Source organism: Aquarana catesbeiana, linkage group LG10 (genome assembly GCF_042186555.1).
Source record: "Aquarana catesbeiana isolate 2022-GZ linkage group LG10, ASM4218655v1, whole genome shotgun sequence".
Lineage (NCBI taxonomy): Eukaryota > Metazoa > Chordata > Amphibia > Anura > Ranidae > Aquarana > Aquarana catesbeiana.
In genome coordinates, this window is record NC_133333.1 from 180,558,590 (window position 1) to 180,584,365 (window position 25,776).

Genomic DNA, 25,776 nt, shown 5'->3' on the forward strand with positions numbered 1-25,776 from the left:
ATCTATGCTCCCCGCTGAAACCACCGCCTGTGGAAGGGAATTCCACATCTTTGCCGCTCTTACAGTAAAGAACCCTCTACATAGTTTAAAGTTAAATCTCTTTTCTTCTAATTTTAATGAGTGGCCACGTGTCTTGTTAAACTCCCTTCCGCAAAAAAGTTGTATCCCTATTGTGAGGTCGCCAGTATGGTATTTGTATATTGAAATCATATCTCCTCTCAAGCGTCTTTTCTCCAGAGAGAATAAGTTCAGTGCTCACAACCTTTCTTCATAACTAAGATCCTTCAGACCCTTTTATTAGCTTTGTTGCCCTTCTTTGTACTCGCTTCATTTCCAGTACATCCTTCCTGAGGACTGGTGCCCAGAACTGGACAGCATACTCTAGGTGCGGCCGGACCAGAGTCTTGTAGAGCGGGAGAATTATCATTTTATCTCTGGAGGTGATCCCCCCTTTTAATACATGCCAATATTCTGTTTGCTTTGTTAGCAGCAGCTTGACATTGCATGCCATTGCTGAGCCTATCATCTACTAGGACCCCCAGATCCTTTTCCATCCTAGATCCCCCCCAGAGGGTCTCCCCCCAGTGTATAGATTGTATTCATATTTTTGCCGCCCAAATGCATTATTTTACATTTTTCTACATTAAACCTCACTTGCCATGTAGTTGCCCACCCCATGAATTTGTTCAGATCTTCCACATCCTGCGGAGAAGTTATTGCCCTGCTTAGCTTAGTATTGTCCGCAAATACAGAGATTAAACTGTTTACCCCATCTTCCAGGTCGTTTATGAACAAAATAAATAGTGTACATGAGCCATAGCCTTCTGTACAGCATGGAAAGTGGAGGAGCACCTCTCTGAGCCTATTAGGGCTTTGTTGCACTGTTCAGATATCAACACTGTGAACATGCTTTCAGGTGCAGAGAATAAGCAGTTAATGGCACCCCAGACTCAGCAAAAAAGACACGTTTCTCCTTCGTATCTATGCAAGGAGCCATGGTTGTCACAAAGGCTGGACTTCAAATGTTTATCTTTGTTTATCTCCATTACATGGTGGATTGATGGGACTAGTAGTTTACAAAAGAGAGATCGCTTTGACACACCACAAGAGTTGAAAACTACACTATTTCTAGCAAGAGCAACAAATATTTATTTCTGTATCTGCTAAAAATTTTCACAAATGAAAACAATCACAACGAAAGCCTGATAAACTGCAATATATTACATTTTTTCTTTTGTGTTTTAGATGCACTTTAACGCTAATAGAAAAAGTGGTTGCAACCTCTGGTTGGGACAGAGCTGTATGAATCACAAAAGCGACTGAACAGAATCACAAATAATTTGCCAGCTAGAACAGCAAAAAAGCTTAATGTCAAATTTGCTTTAGGATTTTATTCCACGCTTGTCTTTTGTCTTTGAGATTGGGGTCAGAGTTGCAGAGTTAGCAGTGTTAAAAGGAGACCCCTGTCCATTCTGTTCAGAAGCGCTGGCACCGGGTCCTGACATCGGGTGCTTTAGGAGCAGACACAAGGTTATGAGTGTCACCAGATGCAATCTGAGATGCTCCGGCTGATGAGATGAGGCTATTTATATCTGATTGGAAAACATTGAGAATCCTAAATCCTGCTGTTGTTCTCTTCTGTGCATTTCTATTCCATCCTTTACATGTCTATTTAGAAAAAATAATTAGAAAGCAAATTATGAATGGTCATGTTTTAAGTTCATGCGACTTTGGTTGTTTCAGCCTTCCTTTATCAATGCTGTAACCCAGCAAAGGTTCTAAAACTGGCCATACACGATATAAACTTTGCTCAGTGGGTGACAACGTTGGCTGCCTCCTGTTCCACATCTTTTGACTGAAAATTTGAAGGAACCCTGCAGAAAATTGTCATCTGAAAAGAAACTGCATCTAGTTGGATGCAGTCGCTGTTTGGGTATTCTGATAGATGGGGGAACTGGCTGTCAAAAATACGAGAATCTGTTGTTAGCCTACAGACTGATCCAAAAAAAAAAAAAAACACTATTAGTGTATGGCCAGCTTAACTGTCCTCTGCTCCACATAATGTTATTAATGCTGTCGGTGTCTCATAATAAAGTGAGATTTTTAATTTCCTGTTCTAGTCACCACTTTTTACTAGGACAGGAAGTGAGGAGAAATCCCCCAAATAGGGACACAAAAAGCAGAGGCTTTACTTCCTATGCAACACATTCAAAACCAATAAAAAATATAATTTCTGGAGTTCCGTTTTGAGTTTTATGTTTTTTTTTAATTTTTTTTTTTAATGTTGTGCAAATGAAAATATAAGTACATGTAAACTCAGATTCATGTTAGCCTACAATAACAATTGCACTTCCCTTTTTAAATGAAGCTCTGCTTTAAAAGAAGAAGTTGCAACCTATCTTCCCTTTCCTGAGCGAATACTTAGTTTTGACAGGTACCTGCTCCCACTTCTACTAGAATCGCCTAAACGGTCCCAGCAGAAGTTCACCCCCCACCCCCGCATGCAATATCTTGGACCACATCCTATGTCCCAGGAGGCTGCTGATCCATTCACAAAGCACAGCACTTGCGCGTGCACAATGGGGAGCCAGCTGTGTAGTTGCAAGGAGTCACAGCCAGCTTCCCATAGTAAATAGGGCCTGCGCCGGTGACCCGAAGACCAGTGAAGTACTGGCCCCTGTGAGGACAGCGTTGAATCACTGGACAGGTCCTCATAACATTAATAGTCACTGATTTTTTTGTTTTTTTCTCTCTTTTATGCTGTTTAAAACATCCAAAATATCTTGTGACCTTGCCAGTTTTTTCCATGAAGCCCCTTTCCTGTTTTCTTCAAAGCTAATCAAGAAATGTACACTCCTTGCCAGTACTGGGAACAACAGAACAGTTTCATAGTCAGCCGGTGAAATAACAGGTTGACACACCCCCTAGTGTGATTAAAGCGAACTACACTACATCTGAGCTCCACAAACCAAAAACACTATATTTAAAAGATAAGTTCACTCTTACAAACGTACATTTTTTTGCAGGTAAAAGAAATATACTATTTTTTATATATATATATATATATATATATATATATATATATATATATATATATATATATATATATATTTGGATATATATAATCATTTTTATTTTTTTTTGAGAAGTACCTGTAAAGCATTGCACAAAGATCAGCAGATTATGGGTGTAATACCATGGTCCTGCAAGCTGTCTTTTTATCTGTCTTCCCTTACGTCCGATACGGGCAGGCAGTTACACTCTAACGGGAAGCTCAGTGTATTACCAGGAGCAATCAACAACGCCCTGGTAGTGCATTAAGAACTGCAAGCCAACTGCTGCAAAGGATTTCGGGACTTGTAGTTTTCCTATTCACAAAATACTGTGAATGAATGACGTGGCTGGAGCCTCGCATTTCTTTTTAGGTGGTGACAGCTAGTGGGAAGAGAAGATCCCCTGCAAAATGTCAAAACTGGGGGCCGGGGCATCTGTTACGTGTTACACGTTGCACCCTGAATATGTTACAAAAGGTGAACTTATCCTTCATTTTTATTATTCAAAGCAAACTTGCCCATCCATCAATGTCTCCATGCTTTATTGAGCTGAGAAATCACTGTAAACTCCACTACCCAGCATTTCTGGCTGTGGCCATCTTGCACCACAGCCAAATAAAATTTTGGGTATTTAGAAGACTTTTTTTTTTTTATTTGATCAGTGATGTAGCGTGTGCGTGCATATGGTAGTATAGTGATGTGCTAATTGTACTTCACAGATACTTTTATTTCTCTCCTACAGCTGGGGAGTTCCGCTGGTAATAACCATTGCTGCGGTATGCCTACAGAAGATTGGCTATGACGCATCCTATGTTTCAGTGGGGTGGTGCTGGATCAAAATAGATGCGGAGGACAGGCTCACATGGATGCTGTTGGCTGGAAAAGTGTGGGAGATCCTGGCTTACCTTGTCTTGCCTTTTCTCTACATCCATATAAAGAAGCACATTGGCAGAGCGGTATAGTACTCTTCATTCATTGCTCTCAATGTCTCTATGTGTACATTTTTTGGTCACTAAGCCTACATGTTTAATGGGACCCTGTCATGTCTGAAAAATTCAAACTGTCAGGCCACTGCAAGAGGAGAGATCCTATAATCTGTGCCTGTAGCTTTTCTAATGCCTGTGTCACTGTTGAATCCTATACTGATGTAAGGGTCAGAGAATGGAACTACGGCATTCTGCTCTGCCATTAAAAACTGTAGAAAGGTTTCTGTTTGGGCCATAGTTTTTCTTTTTAATCTAAAGGTACCCTGTTGCTATTCTAAAAATATTAAACCACAAGCATCCTTAAAAAAAGAAATTTAATACTTAAATTTTTAAATTGTGTTAAATCTTAGCCAGGACTCCCGCAGGTGCTATGGTTTTCTTCTGCTTGCTGCTACGTTACTACAGGACACGGTAGTGACAGAGGGGTCATCAATAGGAACCACAGCATGTGATAACCTATGTTACTGGTAGAGCTGCACGATTCTGGACAAGATGAGAATCACAATTTTTTTGCTTAGAATAAAGATCACGAATCCCACGGCATAACATCTTTCACATTATACAAAAAAATTGGGCTAACTTTACTCTTTTTAGTTTTTTTGTTTTTTTTCATTGAAGTGTATTTTTTTTCTCCAAAAATTGCATTGCGAAAATACACTGTGACATAAAATATTGTAACAACCACCATTTTATTCTCTAGGGTCTCTGATAAAATGAATATATATATATATATATATATATATATATATATATATATATATATATTATAATATAATATAACGTTTGGGAGTTCTAAGTCATTTTCTAGCAAAAATGACTGATTTTAACTTGCAAGCAACAAGTGTCAGAAGTTTTAGTCTTTAAGTGGTTAAAGCGTTAAACTGACCATTTACAGACTGAAGTCTTCCTGCAGTCCATATACAGATCATTGTTCTTAATGTTCATGTGTTTGTATCATTTATAATGTGACCTTCTCTCTCCAGCATAGGGCCTTATCAGAATATCGTCCAATCCTGTCCGCTGCGCCTGTTTACCAGCCCAGAACGATAGCTGACAAGAAGCTGGTCTTCATCCCTGTTATATTCATCTTTCTCCGTATCTGGAGCACCATCCGATTTATCCTGACTCTTTGTGAGTCTCCAGCAGTGCACAACCCCATCCTTGTCGTATTACACGTAAGTAATGTTTTATTATTCCAGTGTAAACTGCAACTCTAAGTGACAAGGATAATTAATCATTGGACTAATAACAGCCAGAGAACATTGCAGCTGTTTAATGTCAGAAAATCTCCTTCTAAAGCTACAGTCAAGGTGTTCCAAACTACCAGAAAGCCAAATATGTGAAGATTTCTGTATAGGACCAATGATTGGTTAAGGCTACTGGCAACTATTTGCATTTAAATAGTAAAGAACAAATAAATGCAAGAGAAAAAAACGAAATCACCTTAACGGTAGGCTGCCCGTATGAAGGTTAAATGCAGCATTTTAAAGTGATTCTAAAGTCTTGTGTTTTTTTTAAATAACAAACATGGTATACTTACCTGCTTTGTTGCAGTGGATTTGCACAGGGCAGCCTGAATCCATCTCTTCTCGGGTCCCTCTTTGCTGCTCCTGAGCCCCTCCCTCCTGTCGAGTGCCCCCACAGCAAGCAGCTTGCTATGGGGGCAGCCGAGCTGCAGGTCCGTGTGTTCATTCAGACACAGAGCTGCCGTTCACCCCCCTTCCTCCTGATTGGCTAACTGACTTTGATTGACAGTCACAGAAGCCAGTGGCGCCGCTGCTGTTTCTCAGCTAATCAGGAGTGAGTCTCCAAAGGCCAAGGGAACTGTGGACATCGCTGGACAGAGATGGACCTCAGGTAAGTATTAGGGGGTACTGGGGAGGCTGCTGCACACAAAAGGCTTTTCTTTAATCGTACGTCACGGGACACGGAGCCAAAGTAATCGCTATGTGGGTTATAGGCCACCTTCAGGTGCTGGACACTGGTACACCCTAAACAGGAAGTTGCCTCCCTATATAACCCCTCCCATACCGGGAGTACCTCAGTTTTCTCGCCAGTGTCTAAGGTGTTGGTCACGAGTAAAGATGTGCTGTGCTGAGCTCCGCTAGAGCAATCCTTGCTGGGGCCAGCTATGCAGCCGGATCTATTCAAAATGTCTTTTAGGCTGAATTGAATGGCACCCGGGCTCGTGTCTGAAGAAACAAGATTTTGCCTGTAACGCTTCTCTTTTTTAGAGAGCTGGACCCCAGGATCCAGTACTTTGGTATTTTCAGCCATAAAGTTTTTTACTGGCGGGGTTCTATTACGGGTTCCCTGAGGGTTCCCGGTTCCTGAAGGTTTGTTAACGGAACCCACTGTGAAGGGTTTTACCACAGAAAACCCTGCGGTGGGAAAGGTAAGTGGAGATTTTCTAAGGAATTTTGAATTTTCTTATGAAATGTCTCCTTTCAAAAAAAATAAAGTAAATGTTGTCATGCCTAAGAGTCACCACTGGGGGCTGTATAGAGCACCTACCTTCTCATGCTTTCCACAGAGATCACACTGTGTCAGGAAGCAGCAGGCTTTTTCCTCCGGCTAGCAGGCAGACTTCCGGTAAGTTTGGGGGGGGGGGGGGATTTTCTTCTACCAGACACCCCCCACCTGGACAAGGCTCTCCCCCTCTGCCTGGAAAGGGGAAAGCTAAAAACGATCGGCATGCCGCTCCGTTTTCCTACCGCCCCTGCACGGCGGCTTGTCTAGGTCTCCTCCTCGCCATCCCTCCCTCGCACACAAGCCGATCTCGGATTGGAGGCCTGCGCTCACGCGGGAAAACTATCTTTTGAAAAAGAGAGGAGGGGGGCGCAGTGCAGTGGAGGGGGCGGTGCTTAGCGCAGCGTTGGCGTCCTGCGCGGGAGTGTGTTTTAAAAGCTCCATTTTTGCTGCTGCAAGTTGTCGAAGGGACACAAGAGCAAAGAGGGCCTTGTAAGAGGTTGGTGACACAGGCATTCCTATTGACACATTTACTATTTGCATCAGGCTGAGCGTTAATAGCAGCGGCAGTGACTGGACTATTGCTCAAAGCAGTGGATGCGATTCTTGTAGTACCTCTGCATTTATACATCGGCTATGGTCAGAAGGGGAGGTAGAAACACCCCAAGATGGGGCTAAAGGGTCTCCCTCAAGCTCTGAAAGCCTAAAACTAATCTCTACAATGGCATCCTCCCCTGAGAGGGGGTGGCTGGTCAGAGTGAGCCTTCATAGGCCATGGAATGTTTGCAACTGTTTACAACACTGCAGCCCCTGCCTATATTTCTAAAAAAGTTTTTTTTTCTTCAGCCATGATAGGATGGGAAAAAGGTTAGTGGCTTTAATCGCATCCCAATGCGGTTTACGGTTTAGGAGATATTCCCCTTGCTATGAGCCGCTGACTGCAGCGGCGCATGCGCACAGGGGATTCTCGGCTGAAGGCCCGGCAGTTGCCGGACCTTGCCGGGAAAGAAAACTCCCGCGCGCATGCGCGGGAGTGATGACATCGCGGCTCCAGCCACTCACATGGCTGGAGCCGCGATACCTGGAAGACACACCGAGGCAACATGTCAGCTACCTCGGCGTGGACCAGGTAAGATACGGACGCCTCGTTCTAAGGTAAGTATTTCATAATGAGCTAGTATGCGCTGCATACTAGCTCATTATGCCTTTTGCCTTACAGGGGTATATAAAAAAAAAGTGTCAGCGGGTATACAACCGCTTTAAGAAAAGGAGTAAATGTTTTTCATTTAAACAAGCTCCTTCTCCAGTGCCAGGGGCATCAGCCTCCAGGCAGTCACGACGGCTTCCGCTGTCAAGTTCAAGAGGTAATCCTCAGGGTCAAGCCCAGGGACAAAAGAAACCTACAAACAAGATACTAAAGCCTCCTTATGAGGGGGCGCCCCCACTCACCTGGGGGGGGGGAGAGACTTCTGCAGTTCTCAAGGGTCTGGCAGAAAGAATGTCAAGACAGATGGGTGGCTTCTTCAATAGCTCTAGAGTACAATCTGGAGTTTCAAGAGTTCCCGTCTCCTCATTTTCTCACATCAAACGTTCCTAAAGATCCAGAGAAAAAGAAGTCTCTCTTTCTAGCATTAGACCATCCTTTTGCAAAGAGTGACCATGCTGGGCCCCATGAAAGAGCTTGGGTTGAGGTTTTATTCAAACCTTTTTTCACGGCAAAATCGAATGGAGATGTCCAAACCCATTCTGGATCTCAAGAATCTAAACCGGTTCCTGGATATCCGCTCTTTTTCGCATTGAAGTCAATCCAATCAGTTGTCTCCATCCTACAAGGAGGAGAACTTTTGACGTCAAGGGTGCATACCTCCTTGAGGCATATTTCCCCGCTCACCAGTAATATCTACTTCAAGATAGAAAATCTTCATTTTCAGTTTGTAGCTCTGCTTTTTGCTCTAGCTACTGCACCTTGAGTGTTTACAGAGGTTCTGGCCCCTCCTCTAGTCAGATTAAGGGCCCAAGGTATAACGATTATAGTTTACCTAGACGATTGGCTCTTGATAGACCAGTCGGTAGCCCACTTAGACCAAAGTATGGTCACTACATTCAACTACCTGGAATACCTAGGTTGGATTCTCAACCTAGAGAAATCTTCCTTAAAACCATTAAGGAGGTTATGGGTCTGTTCATAGATACACCCAGAAAAGGGTATTCTTGCCCCAGGCAAAGATCAGCACCATAAAGGAACTGATTAAGGTGATCGAAGCAAGATGAATCCTTCTATTCACCTTGCATGAGGAAAAGATGGTGGCTTCATTCAGGGCCCTTCCCTATGCTCAGTTTCATTCGAGACTGCTGCAAAACCGTATCTCATCTGCTTGGAAGAAGAGGGTTCAAGCTCTAGATTTTCCAGTGTGTCTGACTCCAAAGGTGCGCCGGATCCTCAGTTTATGGTTAATAGCCAACATCTGCAAAGGGGAAAATCCTTCCTACAGTTACCTAGGAAGTGATAACATACGCCAACTTTTTTTAGGTTGGGGAGCAGTCCTGGAAGAGGCAACTGTCCAAGAGAAGTGGTCCAGATCAGAAATAACCTTGCCCATTAACATTCTACAGATTCGGGCAGAGCGCTTGGTCCTGAGGGCCTGGACGTTTAAAATACGGAGCTTTCCTGTCAGGATCCAATCCGACAATGCCACAGCAGTGGCCTATATCAATCACCTAGGGGGCACAAGAAGTTGTGCGGCCCAGAGAAAGGTGAATCATATCCTATCTTGGGCAGAAAACAATGTACCTTGCCTATCGGCAGTTTTTCATTCTAGGAATAGAAATTTACCAGGCGGTCTATTTTGAGTCGCCAGCAGTTGTTCCCAGGAGAATGGTTCCTTCACCCCGATATCTTTCTGACAATAGGTCAAAGATGGGGGATCCCAGACATAGATCTGTTTGCGTCCAGGTTCAACAGAGAGATCGACATCTTTATGTTAAGAACAAAGGATCCGCTAGCATGCGGAACAGGTGCCTTGGTGTTCCCATGAAATCAGTTTTACTGATTTATGCATTATTTCCTTTTCTGCATGCGTCCACGACTTCTTCACAGGATCAAGCAGGAAGGGAAGTTGGTGATTCTTGTGGCCCCAGCATGGTCCAGAAGATCTTGGTATGCAGAGATCATAAGGATGGCGGTAGGGGTCCCATGGACCCTATCACCATGTCCAGACCTTCTCTCGCAAAGGTCCGGTATTCCATCTTGCCTTACAAATGCTAAATTTAACGGTTTGGCTATTAAGGCCCACACTCTGAAGTAGCGTGGGCTGTCAGGTTCAGTGGTATCTACCTTGGTTAATGCAAAGAAGCCGGCCTTCATAATTATATATTATGGAGTCTGGGAAGCATATGTCTTCTGGTGTGAAAGCAGGGGTTGGCACCCCAGGAAATAGGTCATAGGTAGAATCCTTGACTTTCTGCAGATGGGGTAAGATATAAAGCTGGCCTTGAGTACTTTCTAAGGACAGATCTCGGCCTTATCGCTATTATTTCAACGACCACTTGCTTCACATTCTTTGGTTCATAACTTTATTCAGGGGGTAACATGGCTTAATCTCCGGTTAGGTCACTCCTGAATAGGGATGAGCCGAACACCCCCCTGTTCGGTTCGCACCAGAACATGCGAACAGGAAAAAAGTTTGTTCGAACATGCGAACACCGTTAAAGTCTATGGGACACGAACATGAATAATCAAAAGTGCTAATTTTCAAGGCTTATATGCAAGTTATTGTCATAAAAAGTGTTTGGGGACCTGGGTCCTGCCCCAGGGGACATGGATCAATGCAAAAAAAAGTTTTAAAAACGGACGTTTTTTCAGGAGCAGTGATTTTAATAATGCTTAAAGTCAAACAATAAAAGTGTAATATCCCTTTAAATTTCGTACCTGGGGGGTGTCTATAGTGTGCCTGTAAAGGGGCGCATGTTTCCTGTGTTTAGAACAGTCTGACAGCAAAATGACATTTTGAAGGAAAAAACTCATTTAAAACTACCCGCGGCTATTGCATTGCCGACAATACACATAGAAGTTCATTGATAAAAACGGCATGGGAATTCCCCAAAGGGGAACCCCGAACCAAAATTAAAAAAAAAAAATGACGTGGGGGTCCCCCTAAATTCCATACCAGGCCCTTCAGGTCTGGTATGGATATTAAGGGGAACCCCGGCCAAAATTTTAAAAAAAAAATGACGTGGGGTTCCCCCTAAATTCCATACCAGACCCTTATCCGAGCACGCAACCTGGCAGGCCGCAGGAAAAGAGGGGGGGACAAGAGTGCGGCCCCCCCTCCCTCCTGAACCGTACCAGGCCACATGCCCTCAACATTGGGAGGGTGCTTTGGGGTAGCCCCCCAAAACACCTTGTCCCCATGTTGATGAGGACAAGGGCCTCATCCCCACAACCCTGGCCGGTGGTTGTGGGGGTCTGCGGGCGGGGGGCTTATCGGAATCTGGAAGCCCCCTTTAACAAGGTGACCCCCAGATCCCGGCCCCCCCCCTGTGTGAAATGGTAAGGGGGTACATAAGTACATAAGTACCCCTACCATGGCTCATAAAACACTTTTTATGACAATAACTTGCATATTAGCCTTTAAAATTAGCACTTTTGATTTCTCCCATAGACTTTTAAAGGGTGTTCCGCGGCATTCGAATTTGCCGCGAACACCCCAAATTGTTCGCTGTTCGGTGAACTTGCGAACAGCCAATGTTCGAGTCGAACATGAGTTCGACTCGAACTCGAAGCTCATCCCTACTCCTGAACCCTTGGGACTTGAATTTAGTTTTGTCGGCATTACAAAAACAGCCTTTTTTGAGCCAATACGACATATTCCCTTGGTCCTTTTTGACAAGGAAACTATTTTTTCTGGTAACCATATCTGCTGCTCTTTTTTGTAAAGAGCCATATTATTATTGTTCACAAGGATAAGATAGTATTGCGTCCTCATCCTAACTTTTTACCTTCATTTTTTCCAGAACCCTGTTCTATGGAAGAAAAATCACCACATTCTCTTGATGTGGTGAGAGCAGTCAAAGTCTACTTAAAGGCGACGGATCAGATTCGGAAAACGGATGTTTTGTTCGTATTTCCTGAAGGTCCTAAAAGAGGACCAGCAGTATCGAAATCTACTATTTCTAAATGGATTTGACAAGTAATCGTTCAAACTTATGGTTTAAAGAGGTAGATTCCACCCTCTCAAATCAAAATGCACTCCTCTAGGACTGTTAGTGCTCCGTGGGCAGTGCATCACTAAGCCTCCATGGCTCAAATCTGCAAGGCCGCAACTTGGTCTTCAATCCATACATTTACCAGATTCTATCAGGTAGATGTAAAAAGGCATGAGGCTATCGCCTTTGGGCGTAGTTTGCTGCAGGCAGCAGTATAACTCCTCTAGTCTCATGTTGCCCTCATTCTGTTGTGTCTTCCTCCCCTCAGTTGGCATTGCTATGGGACATCCCACATAGTGATTACTATGGCTCTGTGTCCCGTGATGTACTTCAAAAGAAAAGAATTTTACAGGTAAACTGTTATAAAAATCCTATTTTAATCTTAATGCATAGAATGCATTAAGATTAAAAAACCTTCTACCTTACAACCCCTTTGATTATTCCCTGCAATGTAGCTGTAAAGCACAACTTAAAAAAAAAAAAAAAGGCTAAAAAATAAAATAATTACTAAAAGCCAACTCCAGGCAGAGAAAAAATAATGGAAAACAAAGGCTTGTTTTGTCTGGGGGAGAGGAGAAACCATTTTACTTATTTGATCCTCTGCTCCCTGGCAGACAGGGCTCTCCAACCCCCCCCCCTGTAGGTGGGCTGTCTCTCCATATCCTCCCATCCAGAACAGGGCCCTCATTTTGCACAATAGGCTGCTGCTATAAATCAAATAAAATCATATACACTTATGCAAAAAAGACACTAAAGATCATTTCGGCATTAACAGCCCTCTCCTAGTGCTGTGCATTGTGTGCTAGAAAAGTTCAGTAATATCACTCATTAAAAGTTCATAGAGCTGGATAATGTTGCATGCATCCACTATAAAGTGTTTATAGGACAGATGGGATCTTTTAGTTCCATCACCACCACACCACATGAGCTCCTCTCCCCTATGGTAATTCACCACAAATGCAAATAAAGTAAGCCTTGTATCTCCAATCTTTGGTTGTCAAGTAATCACTTAAAATTGAAGAATCCTCCTCAAATCGCAATAATCCATATGACATGTAAAGAATGGGAACAAACTATATAGCGTAATCCTGTTTAAAGCTTTCTTCAAATTTCCCCCATGCCTAAAATATGCTTACAAGAATAAAATTCCAAACTCGCGTTAAATAAGTGTTGCTGTACAGCCAGACTGCCTGAGTACTCTCACCGCTTCCTGGATAACCTGCTTGCGGTGATGCCCGGGACGAGTCACAAGCTGCTGACCGTGTAGAAAGGCAGCGTGGTCATGCCCTAATGTGTTTCGTCATCACGTCTTCATCAGAGGACGTGGCCACGCAGCACAGCTCATTCCATTTATAAGAGAACCTCCAAGCCCATTTACCCTGGATGGTCATAACAAAACCACTCAAATCAGACATCACCACGACCAGTGATATACCGACAACTGGCCCTCACACATGCAATGAAAAGCACCGATCTCGTCGGCGTCAATCACATTGTATTAGGTTTAAACACCCTAAAAATGGATTTCTCCGCTCCCCCTTCCCAAAATACACGTCTTAACATTCAGCGTAGAGCTGCACAGTGGTAGCATTAATATTACTACTCGTACTAGGGAAAATAACCCAAATAAAACAAGCTTGCAGTTAATCTCACTGCATGTGTTCCGGCTCATTCATGCCCATTGGACAAAATACTTAGAACAATTCTAAAATAATTAATACTGACATCACATACAGATTAAATTAAAATAACATCACTAACATATATCAAAAGCGTGATCCTTTTAAATGTAACACCATAGACAATAAATAATTGTTAAATGGACCATCAGCATGTCATTCCTAAATTAAATTTAAAAAATTAAATTCCAATCCAAATGAATAATTAATACAATAAAATTAATACACATGAGTAAATTTAAAATCGCTTATGAAGCAGTTCAAATCCAGTTCTACATTCATTCCAGTAGGATTAATGTATTAGTAAGGAATATCCACTTGGCCAATATTTGGATAATTTCTTGTAGATGAGTGTCGTACATACAAAAGCCTATCTGAAAGACACTAAACGTTTTACAAATGCTGCAAGAGGTGGCATTGCCTGAACATAATGACATCTTTTTGGTAACAGCTGATGTCTCATCACTGTGCACTGTAATACAGCATCATTATACAAAGTTTTTGTGGATGGCATTAGAATTTTGCCTATCGCACAACTATTTTTGGTGTGATGGAAAATTCTACACTCAGAAGAGGTGTTGCGATGGGCGTGAATTTTGCACCTGGTCTTGCTAACCTCTTCATGAGGATAAATTTTATTTTTGGAAAAAGGAGAAGTGAGCTTTTATTTTACAAACTCTTTATAGACGACCTGTTCTTTATTTGGTCTGGTACAGGAACTTCCCTGATTGAGTTTTCACAAGAGTTGAACACCAATACTAACAATAATAAATTGGAGTTCCACTGGAACCTAATACAAGGTGATTGACGCCAACGAGATCGGTGCTTTTCATTGCACGTGTGAGGTCCAGTTGTCGGTATGACGAAACGCATTAGGGCATGACCACGTGGCTTTTCTACACTGTAGGCAGCTTGGAATTCGTCCCGGGCATTACCGCGATCAGGTTATCCAGGAAGCGGTGAGAGTACACAGGCAGGTTGGCTGTACAGCAACTGTTATCATTTAACGCAAGTTTGGAATTTTATTCTTGTAAGCATATTTTAAGCATGGGGAAATTTGAATAAAGTTTTATGTAGTTTGTTCCAATTTTTTACATGTCATATGGATTATTGGGATTTGAGGAGGATTCTTCAATTTTGAGTGATCACTTGCCAAGCAAAGATTGGAGATGCAAGGCTTACTTTATTCGCATTTGTGGTGCGTTCATTACCATAGAGGAGAGGAGCTCATGTGGTGTAGTGGTGGCGGAATTTTAAAGACCCCATCTGTCCTATAAATACTTTATAGTGAATAAATATAGATAAATTCCAGTAGCTCACAAGATTTTTTTTTCACTTAAATATATATTATATATACAGTATTTTCAGCTGCTGACACTGTTCACATTCCCATATAAATGTGCTAAATAAATACTAATAAAATACTAATAAAACCAATGTGCCGTGCTATACTCTGCAATCAAACTAAATCCTGTGAATTGGTGCATAATTACATAATTTTGACCCAACCAAATGGATCCTGATCCATAAGAGTGCACCAGAGCGTTCTCACTGAAAATTATGGAGGCACCGAGGTTATACCCATAGAATGGCTCAAGAACCTGCAGAGTCCAGACATCATAGAGCCCAGGGGTGGTTCAACAGCGCTGTCTGACCAAACTTAACTTGCTGTCACACACCCTGAGGTGAGGAAAATTACTTAGGGGGGAGCACGAGAGTGTTGACACTTCGGATAAGTTTGGAGCACTTTCACGAGGATTTACTTCAATTACGTTACTTTGAGGATATCTATTGATGGATACATTTGAGCACTTTAGTGCACCCAATGGATAGCACAATTTGTTAACAATTTAGTTTGTATATGATATAAATATTTGTATTGCACATGTTGATTTAAGGAGCACTTATGTGTATATATGGATTAGGATCCTGAACACTGAATATGTAATTATGCACTAATTCACAGGATTTAGTTTGATTGCAGAGTATAGCACAGCACTTTAGAGTGGATGCATGCTACATTATCTAGCTCTATGAACTTTTCTTGAGTGATATTACTGAACTTTTCTAGCACACAGTGCGCGCAGCACTAGGAGAGCGCTGTTAATGCCGAAATGATCTTTAGTGTTTTTTTTGCATAATTGTATAATATTTCCTTTTATTCCCCTAAACATAAATGAGCAGTTAACCCTTGCAGTGCGGGCACAGCCCCACTGCAAGTGATAATCGTTTGCCGGATTTGGTGCATGTCCCAATCAGTTTGCTTCAACAATTCCAGATAGTGTCAAAGGCTGTTCAACCTATTGGCCACTAAAGCTGCCTGTTATTGAGCAGATAGAAAGGGGCATGATAAACTTGTACAGAGAAAAAAAATCTTGCGAGCCACAATAATCCAATACCTTAGTGGAGAACCAACTGAAATAAATATCCAGCTGCAGACGCAGAACATGTATTCATAACCATGCGGTGAAACATAAACAAAAAATTGCGTTGCGCTTAGGATTATATCTAAGTATCCGCACACCCTAGTAGAGTCACATAAATAGATATAAAGTGCAATGTGCAGATAATATGGATCTAAGATCAACTCTGCATATTTAAATAAATAAATATGTCAAAAAAGTGCAGTAAGGTGCCATGTACAATAAATCCCAAAGTGTAATGTGCAAATAGTGCGTATCTGAAATCATATAAGTAAATAAATAAAGTAAATATATCAATAAGGATCTGAAAACACCTTTGCATATATAAATAAATAGATGAATACAGCGAAATATTAATACTTGAATAAAAAAAGTGCACTATAAAAAATATACTGTATATATATATCACATGCAAAACTCCACTGTATTATAAAGTGATAAGTGAAAAAAATAAACAAATAAGCCAAACTGTGTAATGAGTGATATTAAAGACTACAATCGTCCTTATTAGTGAAAAATCTTCCAATACAGCAATTGTGCAGTGAAAAGTTCCAAAAGGAATATTTATATAATATAATAGTGCTTCAGAGAAAAGTTCCAGTTGCTGAATCAAAGTGCCCAAATCATGCCTTGAAGTGCCTCGGTGACCCCCAATGTGGTTGCACTCACCTTAGAGTGTGTGACACAGTGTTCAGCTGCGTCAATACACGCTGTGGAGCCACCCCTGGGCTCAATGATTGATAACAGATGATTCTCCAAGCAGACTCTCTATGGCTCCACAAACATCTCATCTCATAATATCATCCAAACCGTCCTCTTCATGACTTCTATAACATAATATCGTATAACCTCCTCATCTGTCCCACCAACGTCTTCTCTGCACTTCCTTCGGGGTAGCGGCTAGTTCCTACCCAGTAGAAGGTCCTGGTGATGTCAGCAGACCATGTGACTGTTCCGCTGACATCACCAGGACCTTCTACTGGGTAGGAACTAGCCGCTACCCCGAAGGATTATTATTTATTTATATATGCAAAGGTGTTTTCAGATCCATATTGATTTATTTACTTTATTTATTTACTTATATGATTTCAGATACGCACTATTTGCACATTACACTTTGGGATTTATTGTACATGGCACCTTACTGCACTTTTTTGACATATTTATTTAAATATGCAGAGTTGATCTTAGATCCATATTATCTGCACATTGCACTTTATATCTATTTATGTGACTCTACTAGGGTGTGCGGATACTTAGATGTAATCCTAAGCGCAACGCAATTTTTTGTTTATGATAAACTTGTACCCCATGAGGAAAATTTAAAGCTAATTGGTTAGTATGTGCAGGGTTTTTGGGGGCTGAGAGTAAGGCTTGTGTGCAGGTTGTTTAATCCCTCTGTATAGTTTGTCGAATTCAGGGTTTCTAATTGTCTCTTATGCTCTTTTATATATCTACATATTTAAACCTTAAAATCAATATCAAATATTCCAGGGCCCATCCTATTGTATTAGGTCCTTCTTGAGGACACTATTAGGAAAGACATTACAGATTCCAAAATAAGACCCAGTACATAATTGAATATGATAATTTTGTAAGGGGTTTCATTAGTCCTACTCATAGATATTGGGTGAACTAATTAATAAAAAGTGTCTGGAACAATTTTTGTCTGAAGTGGAGCACAGCCAAGCTTTTAAATTTCATTTTCTAACCTGTGTGGAACAAAAATGAAAGATCGAAACTGATTTGTCGCTATAGGCATTGGCGCCAGTTATGATAGCACTTGTCTCAGACACATTTTAGTAATCCCAGCCCTCTGTCTTACTGTAAAGAAGCTATAGCACTTTGGGTAATAACACAAGGTCTGCACAATAATTAGTCTTTGATTTAAGATTCTTGTAGCATTCAAAATGATAAACTGATAAAGGTGCCAGAAGACATTTTTAGAGGTACTTAAAGTGTATCTAAAGCCAAAACTTTATACAATTTTGGCTAGAATGGGAAAGTGTTCAAATCCTCGTCATGTTTTTATTGCTGTCTCTGTCCATGCTGTTGAGATTCAAACCCCATCGATGTGACCACTGTCACAGGACATAAAGTGGTTAAAAATCTAAAACCGAAATAGAGGGAGAAATGCTCCAAAGGGGACATTTTTTTTTTTTTTTCTGCTGACCAACTGTATAAGAGGGAATGACCTTTGACTTTTAAGATACAGTATCTCACAAAAGTGAGTACACCCCTCACTTTTTTGTAAATATTCTATTATATCTTTTCATGTGATAACACTGAAGAAATTACACTTTGCTACAAAGTAGTGAGTGTACAGCTTGTATAACAGTGTAAATTTGTTGTCCCCTCAAAATATCTCAACACAAAGCCATGAATCTCTAAACCGCTGGCAACAAAAGTGAGTACACCCCTAAGTGAAAACGTCCAAATTGGGTCCAAAGTATCAATATTTTGTGTGGCCACCATTATTTTCCAGCACTTCTTATTCTTCCACTCCTCCATGAAGACATCACGGAGCTGGTAGATGTTAGAGACCTTGCGCTCCTCCACCTTCCATTTGAGGATGCCCCACAGATGCTCAATAGGGTTTAGGTCTGGAGACATGCTTGGCAAGTCCATCACCTTTACCCTCAGCTTCTTTAGCAAAGCAGTGGTTGTCTTGGAGGTGTGTTTGGGGTCATTATCATGTTGGAATACTACCCTGCGACCCAGTCTCTGAAGGGAGGGGATCATGCTCTGCTACAGTACATGTTGGCATTCATGGCTCCTTAAATGAACTGTAGCTCTCCAGTGCTGGCAGCACTCATGCAGCCCCAGACCATGACACTCCCACCACCATGCTTGACTGTAGGCAAGACACACTTGTCTTTTTACTCTTCACCTGGTTGCCGCCACACACACGCTTGACACCATCTCAACCAAATAAGTTTATCTTGGGCTCATCAGACCATAGGACATGGTTCCAGTAATCCATGTCCTTAGTCTGCTTGTCTTCAGCAAACTGTTTGCGAGCTTTCTTGTGCATCATCTTTAGAAGAGGCTTCCTTCTGGGATGACAGCCATGCAGACCAATTTGATGTAGTGTGCAGCATACGGTCTGAGCACTGACAGGCTGACCTTCAATCTCTGCAGCAATGCTGGCAGCACTCATACGTCAATTTCCCAAAGACAACCTCGGGATATGACGCTGAGCACGTGCACTCAACTTCTTTGGTTGACCATGGTAAGGCCTGTTCTGGGTGGAAACTGTCCTGTTAAATCGCTGTATGGTCTTGCCCACTGTGCTGCAGCTAATTTTCAGGGTCTTGGCAATCTTCTTATAGCCTAGGCCATCGTTAGAGCAACAATTTTTATTTTTTTTCAAATCCACAGACTTCTTTGCTATGAGGTGCCATGTTGAACTTCCAGTGACCAGAAAGAGAGTGAGAGCGATAACACCAAATGTAACACACCTGCTCCCCCATTCACACCTGAAACCTTGTAACACTAACGAATCACATGGCACCGGGGAGGGAAAATGGCTAGTTGGGCCCAATTTGAACATTCTCACTTAGGGGTATACTCACTTTTGTTGCCAGCGGTTTAGACATTAATGGCTGTGTGTTGAATTATTTTGAGGGGACAGCAAATTTACACTGTTATACAAGCTATACACTCACTACTTTACATTGTAGCAAAGTGTCACATGAAAAGATATAATAAAATATTTACAAAAATGTGAGGAGTGTACTTACTGTATGTTATTTCACTTTCTTTTTTGACTATAGGACAAGAATTAAAGGGAGCTTTTTCCACTGGGACAGAAGTATAAAAAAAACAGCCAGACCGTGGTTCCAATTATTCCCTATTATATCCAAAAGTAAAAGAAAAAATGAAAAATGTTGGTTCTGATTTTAACTCCAGCATAATGTTATCAAATATAACTTACATAGGCACTAGATGCAGAGCAAGGGGTTCAGCGCCATTGCTCGAGTCGCAGTAAGTGGAAATTCATGTGGCAATATTCAGGTTGACAAGAAGTACACTAGAGAAATCTTTTTCAACCAGGGTGCTTTCAGGTTTCTTCAGGGGTGCCTTGGCAAAATGCCTAACAATTGCCTAAAAATGGTATACAAGTCAGTTTGTAGATCAAACTTGCCTTTTGGTTACACAAACCCACACATTTCCATTCTGTACCATTACAACCTAGCCACTGGTGTTCTAACAACCAATGACATCACCGGTTGACAAGGAGGTTATTGAGCACCTGTACAGCATCCTGCTTTGCCCCTCTCCTCTCTGTCAGCACTGGAGTCACATTGGCTGAGTGAGGGAGAAGAGGAAAATTGGAATACTAGTCAGTACCAGTGTGCAAAAGGTGTGTTTGCTGTGCAAGAATAAATCACCTCTAATGTTGGGTGTCCTATGTGTGTGGATGTTGCTGTATTATGTAGAACTATTAGTTTAGTTTTTTACATTTTAGAATGAGGTGCCTCGAGATTATGCAGAATTTTAAAGGGTGCCTTGACTGGAAAAAAGGTTGAGAAACACTGCACTTGAGTACATTTTCAAAATTAAAATAATGTCAGCATAAAAATAAAATGTATAAATGTACTATAATACAGTACTCAATATCCCTATACTTGGTATTTCAGTATTCAAGTAAAGTGTTGCAATTTTAGCTCAGTTTTAGTTGAGAAGAAACCACCCCAGGTATGAATGTAAAATGTTATGACTTTTCTATGTCCTGTCCAATTTTATTTTTCCTCATTTGCAGGGTATTGGAAATAGCTTCCAGGGTGGTGCAAACTGCATTATGTTCGTTTTATGTACTCGTGTCATCAGAACCCGTCTACTGAAATCACTCTGTTGGTGTTGTTACGGATCGCCTGGCTCTGGTGATGTCAGGGAGAGTGCTGTGTCTGAGGGATATCAATCAGGCTATGGTTCCACATCGGGATTGCTTGACAGCCAGACATGGACACCACATCAGCCTAGTACTTGATTGTGCTGCAGGATCTCCGGTCCATCCAGGGGGTCTTCTTTGTCTTCCTGATAGACTTCAGTCTGCACAGGCAGACCATATCGCTTTCACTGGCTTTGACAAGTGTAGTTACAATGACAAGCTACCTAAATGGAGCTTTAATGTGCCCTGTGTAACAAAGTTGTTGTACAGGATTGAGAGAGTCTGTTCTACGCACTTACCATGTTATTTTCTATGCAATATTTAATGTACAGAATTATTGAACATTGTGCACTTTGGAAAACCACTGTTTACAATTCGTTAGAACTGTGAGCTGGCGGTATGAAATGTATACGTTTTCAGTCTTTTCTTGGTGCTTATTTATGAAAGCAATTCCGAGAGTATTAATGTCATGTGTAACCCACAGCATCTATTCAGTCTTTTGAAGTCTAAGAGTATCCTTCTGAGTGGCTTCTATGGGTTATAACCTTTTCAGAACCTGTGCAGGTGTCTTCTTGATCATGCAAACTTCTATTAATCTGCCATTGAGGCTAAAACTGTTTTTACATGTTTCTAATAAAATTTGTGATCATCAGAAACTTTGTAACCTTTGGACGGACTTGGCCATATCTCTGTTATGTATTAGTTTACTGGTCCAGTTGCATAACAGCTGATCACCAAATTCATCAAATTTTTATTTACATGTGGTCATGCTAGGATTTATTACTAGACGACAAATGCTTATCTATGCAATTTTTCTCAAACTGGTGATAAAATGTCTTGGGTTTTGCCTACAACAATGGTATTGTAGATGTTTTGAAGTTGAGATATTAGTAGTATTAAGGTTTAAGCCACCTATTTTGTTAGGATGAATCATTGTGTGCCTTTGTACATCTTTTATGGACTCAGTTAGTAAGACATCCCTGCTAGAGGTGTTAGCTGTAGCCTCCTGTAGGAAAACCAGAAATTAATCTTTCTTATTCCTGATCCTTGTTTTCTACAATGTGAAAGGGATGGCAGTGAGAGTGTTGCCTCAAAGTAATTTTAGGCAGATGGACAGGGCAGAGAACTCCTATGCAAAGATCTTGCCTGTGTCCCCGAAAAGAAGATTCGGAAAACTGGTTGATAATCTATCAAACTTGTAACATCCCATGACTGCAGTAACAGTCATAGGAACTAAGGGGACATCACCTAATGGGGACACAGACAGCAATAGAAACCTGACTGCCTAAATAACATCTGCTGTTCACTTTTGCATTCAAATACAGTGTGTAGTCTCCTTAATTGTAGAGGTCAGTGAAGAAGAGCTGTACTCCTGTCAGACAGAGATGTGTAGCCTTAAAAAATAATGCTCTGTAGATCTTCAGTGATCCATTATGCCACAGAGTGACCATTTTCAGGATTGAGTTTTCACTTGGAGGGCCCATAGCAGCTCTGTTTCCTGTTATAATAGATTGATGCACCTCCCCTGTTCTGCCACTATCTTCATAATTATTCCAAATGCATATATTCACTTGTTCTTGCTAGATTAATTCTGGTGTTTTTAGATGGAGAAAGTGCCTTCTTTATAGAACCTAGAGACCATGTGATTTTTCTACAAACTGACGTGAGCTAATAAATAAACTTATTTATACATATTGAACTTGTGTTTTTACACTGTCTAGAGACTTGGGTATTCGTGATCTGTTGTATGTTCTGCAATCAGTAAATGGTTCATGGCTTCCATCTATTTCTAATGATGCTTAGATGCCCCATGTCATTCAGGTAAATACCTGCCACATGAACAGCGTTTACATGATAAATATGTGAACATCTGTGCTGTGAAACATGTGTGTGTAAAGGCTGCTATTAAGAGGATCGTATATCAAATCCCAAACAATAAATACTAAAAAATGGGCAGTGCTATTCAACATGAAGTGAAAACAGAAAAGTCCATAAGGCGTATTAAATTCCCATAAAACTCAATAAATGGTGAACAAAGATAATGAAAAAACATCCATCCACCACAACAGATGTGCTTGCAGATGCCAATGTGTTCAGAAGACCAACCACCGACTCTTTGTGAATTTAACACTCTCCGGAAGCATAGGCTGTCATTACAACAGCAAAACCGCCTGTGACAGATGAAAAGTATCCTCTAGAGCACGTGTCAAACACAAGACCCGCAAGCCGAATTTGGTCCCCTGGGCCATTTCATGTGGCCCTTGCACCCAGGGCTTTTTTTCAAATGGAACTAGGCGGAACGGATTTCTGCCACCTCCAGCTCTGGTCCTCCGTTTCCCCCTCACCACTGTCAATTGTAAACACAGAAGCCTTTTTTTTTTTTGTATTTAGCGTTTACATGATACTTCCCATAGGCATGAAACTAAAGCTGACCATACAGTACGCTTGAAATTTGCCCGCTTTAGCAGGGACTCGACCTCTGTCAAAACGAGATGTTGGAAATCTTTTTCCTATCAGTGGCTGCAGCTAATCAGCGGGTGCTCCTGTCGGAATACAATGTCCTCGTGGGGGAAATTCCCCCATCCATCTCATTTGTGTGGATGGAGGAATCCGTTTATTATTTTTTTTCTAAATGGGGGGGACTAATCATATATGGCCAGCTTTATAGGACATTGTCTGATCTAAGTAACATAGAGATAAATTCCATCATTCAAATTTCATACACGCTTTAATCTGTTAAAGTGGACCTTGCACTTCATGGTCAACTTTTTAAATGTCTCCATTCTATTTTGGTGAAGGGGGGAAAAAAAAAAAACCTACAAATTTTACTTGCCTTCCCCTTGGCTTCTGTAGTGCAGGAGGTGACCGGGAATGGTGAGTTGCCTACGCACCATGGGAATCTGGGGAAGGGTAAGTATTTTATCTTTTTTCCTCTACAGATTTTTTTTTTTTTTTTACATGTTACTCACTGTTTCAACAAGAGGTGTGTAATAAATCAATCTTTTTAAATCTGCAAATCTCATTAAAATTACATTTGGTGATTCTGTCATAAAGGTTATTGTTCAGTCACTTCTTCCTGTTATAGGGTTACAAAGTTCTATCCCCGTCCCTAAATTGTGTTGCTGCTTGGTCGTCATGTCACGGGCTTCCAGTGATAACTACAAGTGGATGCTTTAACACCCCTTACATGGGTATGTTCCCATCATCAGAAAACTTGCCCTAAGAAATGCCATGCATCCATCGCTGGAGTGAATGTATGGATGCAGAGATCTGCACTCAAATGCTTAAATGATGAAAACAAGCAGAAAGTAAAGCCTAGTACACCCGATTGGATTTTCGTCTGGGAATTGTGTGATGACAGCCTGTCTAAAATCCGACCGTTAGTGTGCTCCATCAGACAATTGTTGGCCAACTTTCTGCCAACAAATGTTGGATGGCAGGCTAGTAAATTTTCAGTGGACAATAGTCTGTTGTCAGATTTTCCTATCATCTGTACACAAGTCCAAAGTACAAACACGCATGCTCGGAAGCAAGGACGAGCCAGAAGTGGTCGGTCTTGTAAACTAGTGTTCGTAATGTGGCAAATTATGAAATCTCGAAATGCAGCGCACATTCTCTTCTTCTTTAATGGGATAATAATGAAGCTGCTTTGCTGGTGATACTGATGGAGTTATGGCAAACAAGTTTTCAAAGGCTTTTTTTTTTTTTCTAGTGATATCAAAAATATTATTATGCTTGTTATTTATTTTTGGTGCAAGTTACCAACACACCATTAGCCCGTAGTTTTTAAGATAAAAAATACAACTGTTGGTGTCCCTTGTTAATTTTACATTGTATTTTTTAAAATGTAACTGCCTACTCCCAAACTGTCATTTGAAGTAAAACACATAGCCAAGTATTCTCCAATTTTTTTTATTGTGCATTAAAAAAAGAAATCAAAATTAGACACATCTGCCAACAGAACTTAACCAAAAAGTGCATTCTATGCATCCAAAAATATACCAAATCAAATCATTATTCAACCAAAAAATAAAAAAAAAGCCTCATGCATGTGTCCTGCTTCTTAATATAGGGGGTCAACAATGCCAAGAGTTGGTGAAAGCAGGGGTCCGTCATGCGGACATAATCCTGAAATTCATCTGGGTTATTCTCCCGGAGCTCCCACAGCAAAGGCATATGTCATAATTGGTCACGTTTAATAAAACAATTTTTGGTCCAAGAAATCCTCCTCCTCCTGTTCCTGGACTGGACTTGGGTCAAAGCAATAACTCCAAGCCCAATAATAGATAACATGTTATCTCCTCCGATTCCGCAACATGGCTGGTTGACGAACGGCCGCTCAGAAACAAACGGTAAAGCGCAAATCAACACTCACCAAACTTCAACTAACATGAAATTAGCAGAAGAAGCCCAAAGGGTGGCGCCTGACAATTGAACTTCCTCTTTATCGTCACTACGTTTGTGTGTGTTTGGCCGACAATTGTGTACCGTTTGTATGCAAGACAAGTTCATAGCACATGCCCTTTGACAAAAGTCTGGCACTTTGTCTGCGGAAAATCTGATTGTGTGTACGAGGCTTTAGTGTAGCACCCTCTAGTTAGGTAGTTGCTAGAGTAAGGATTTTTCTGGAGAGTAAGAAAATTTAGGCAGGCCTAGCTGGAGGTTAGGCCTGCTTGTTTTCATTTTGGTCTGGGAGTGGCTCAGGGTAGGGCTGACGGGTGACACACCGGTAGCATTACTGTCACCTCCCTCTTTCTAGAAGGTGCTAGAAAGAGAGGAGGAGAGGTGGAGCTGCCTGGGGTATTCCAAGGAGCCTTGACCAATCCCCACCTTGGAGTGGCAGGGGGTAAGCCTCCTTAAATACCCAGGGTCAGCCTAGCTGAGGAGGAGTTGTTGGGTGGAAGAGCTGGAGTGAGAGAGTGTGGAGGCTGTCGGGGCCCACGGGAGCTACCTAGTCTGGGGAGTGACCCTGGGCCGGGGCTCGGGTGCATCCAGAAGGAGTGAAGAGGCACACGAGAGAGAGAAAGAGGACAGCGGGAGAGAACACTGCTATGAGACTCCAGGGAG

General features: G+C 41.5%; 1 protein-coding gene across 1 annotated transcript in view; it reads left to right on the forward strand.

Annotated features, from left to right (window-relative positions):
- Nucleotides 1-22,408, forward strand: part of GPR157 (G protein-coupled receptor 157) — a 56,649-nt gene extending 34,241 nt beyond the window's left edge. Inside the window, exons 3-5 of the mRNA XM_073603020.1 lie at nucleotides 3,796-4,009; nucleotides 5,023-5,214; nucleotides 20,581-22,408. Of these exons, the coding sequence (XP_073459121.1) occupies nucleotides 3,796-4,009; nucleotides 5,023-5,214; nucleotides 20,581-20,808 (634 nt within the window). The 3' untranslated portion in view covers nucleotides 20,809-22,408. The remainder of the gene's footprint in view (nucleotides 1-3,795; nucleotides 4,010-5,022; nucleotides 5,215-20,580) is intronic.
- Nucleotides 22,409-25,776: the final 3,368 nt, after the last annotated feature.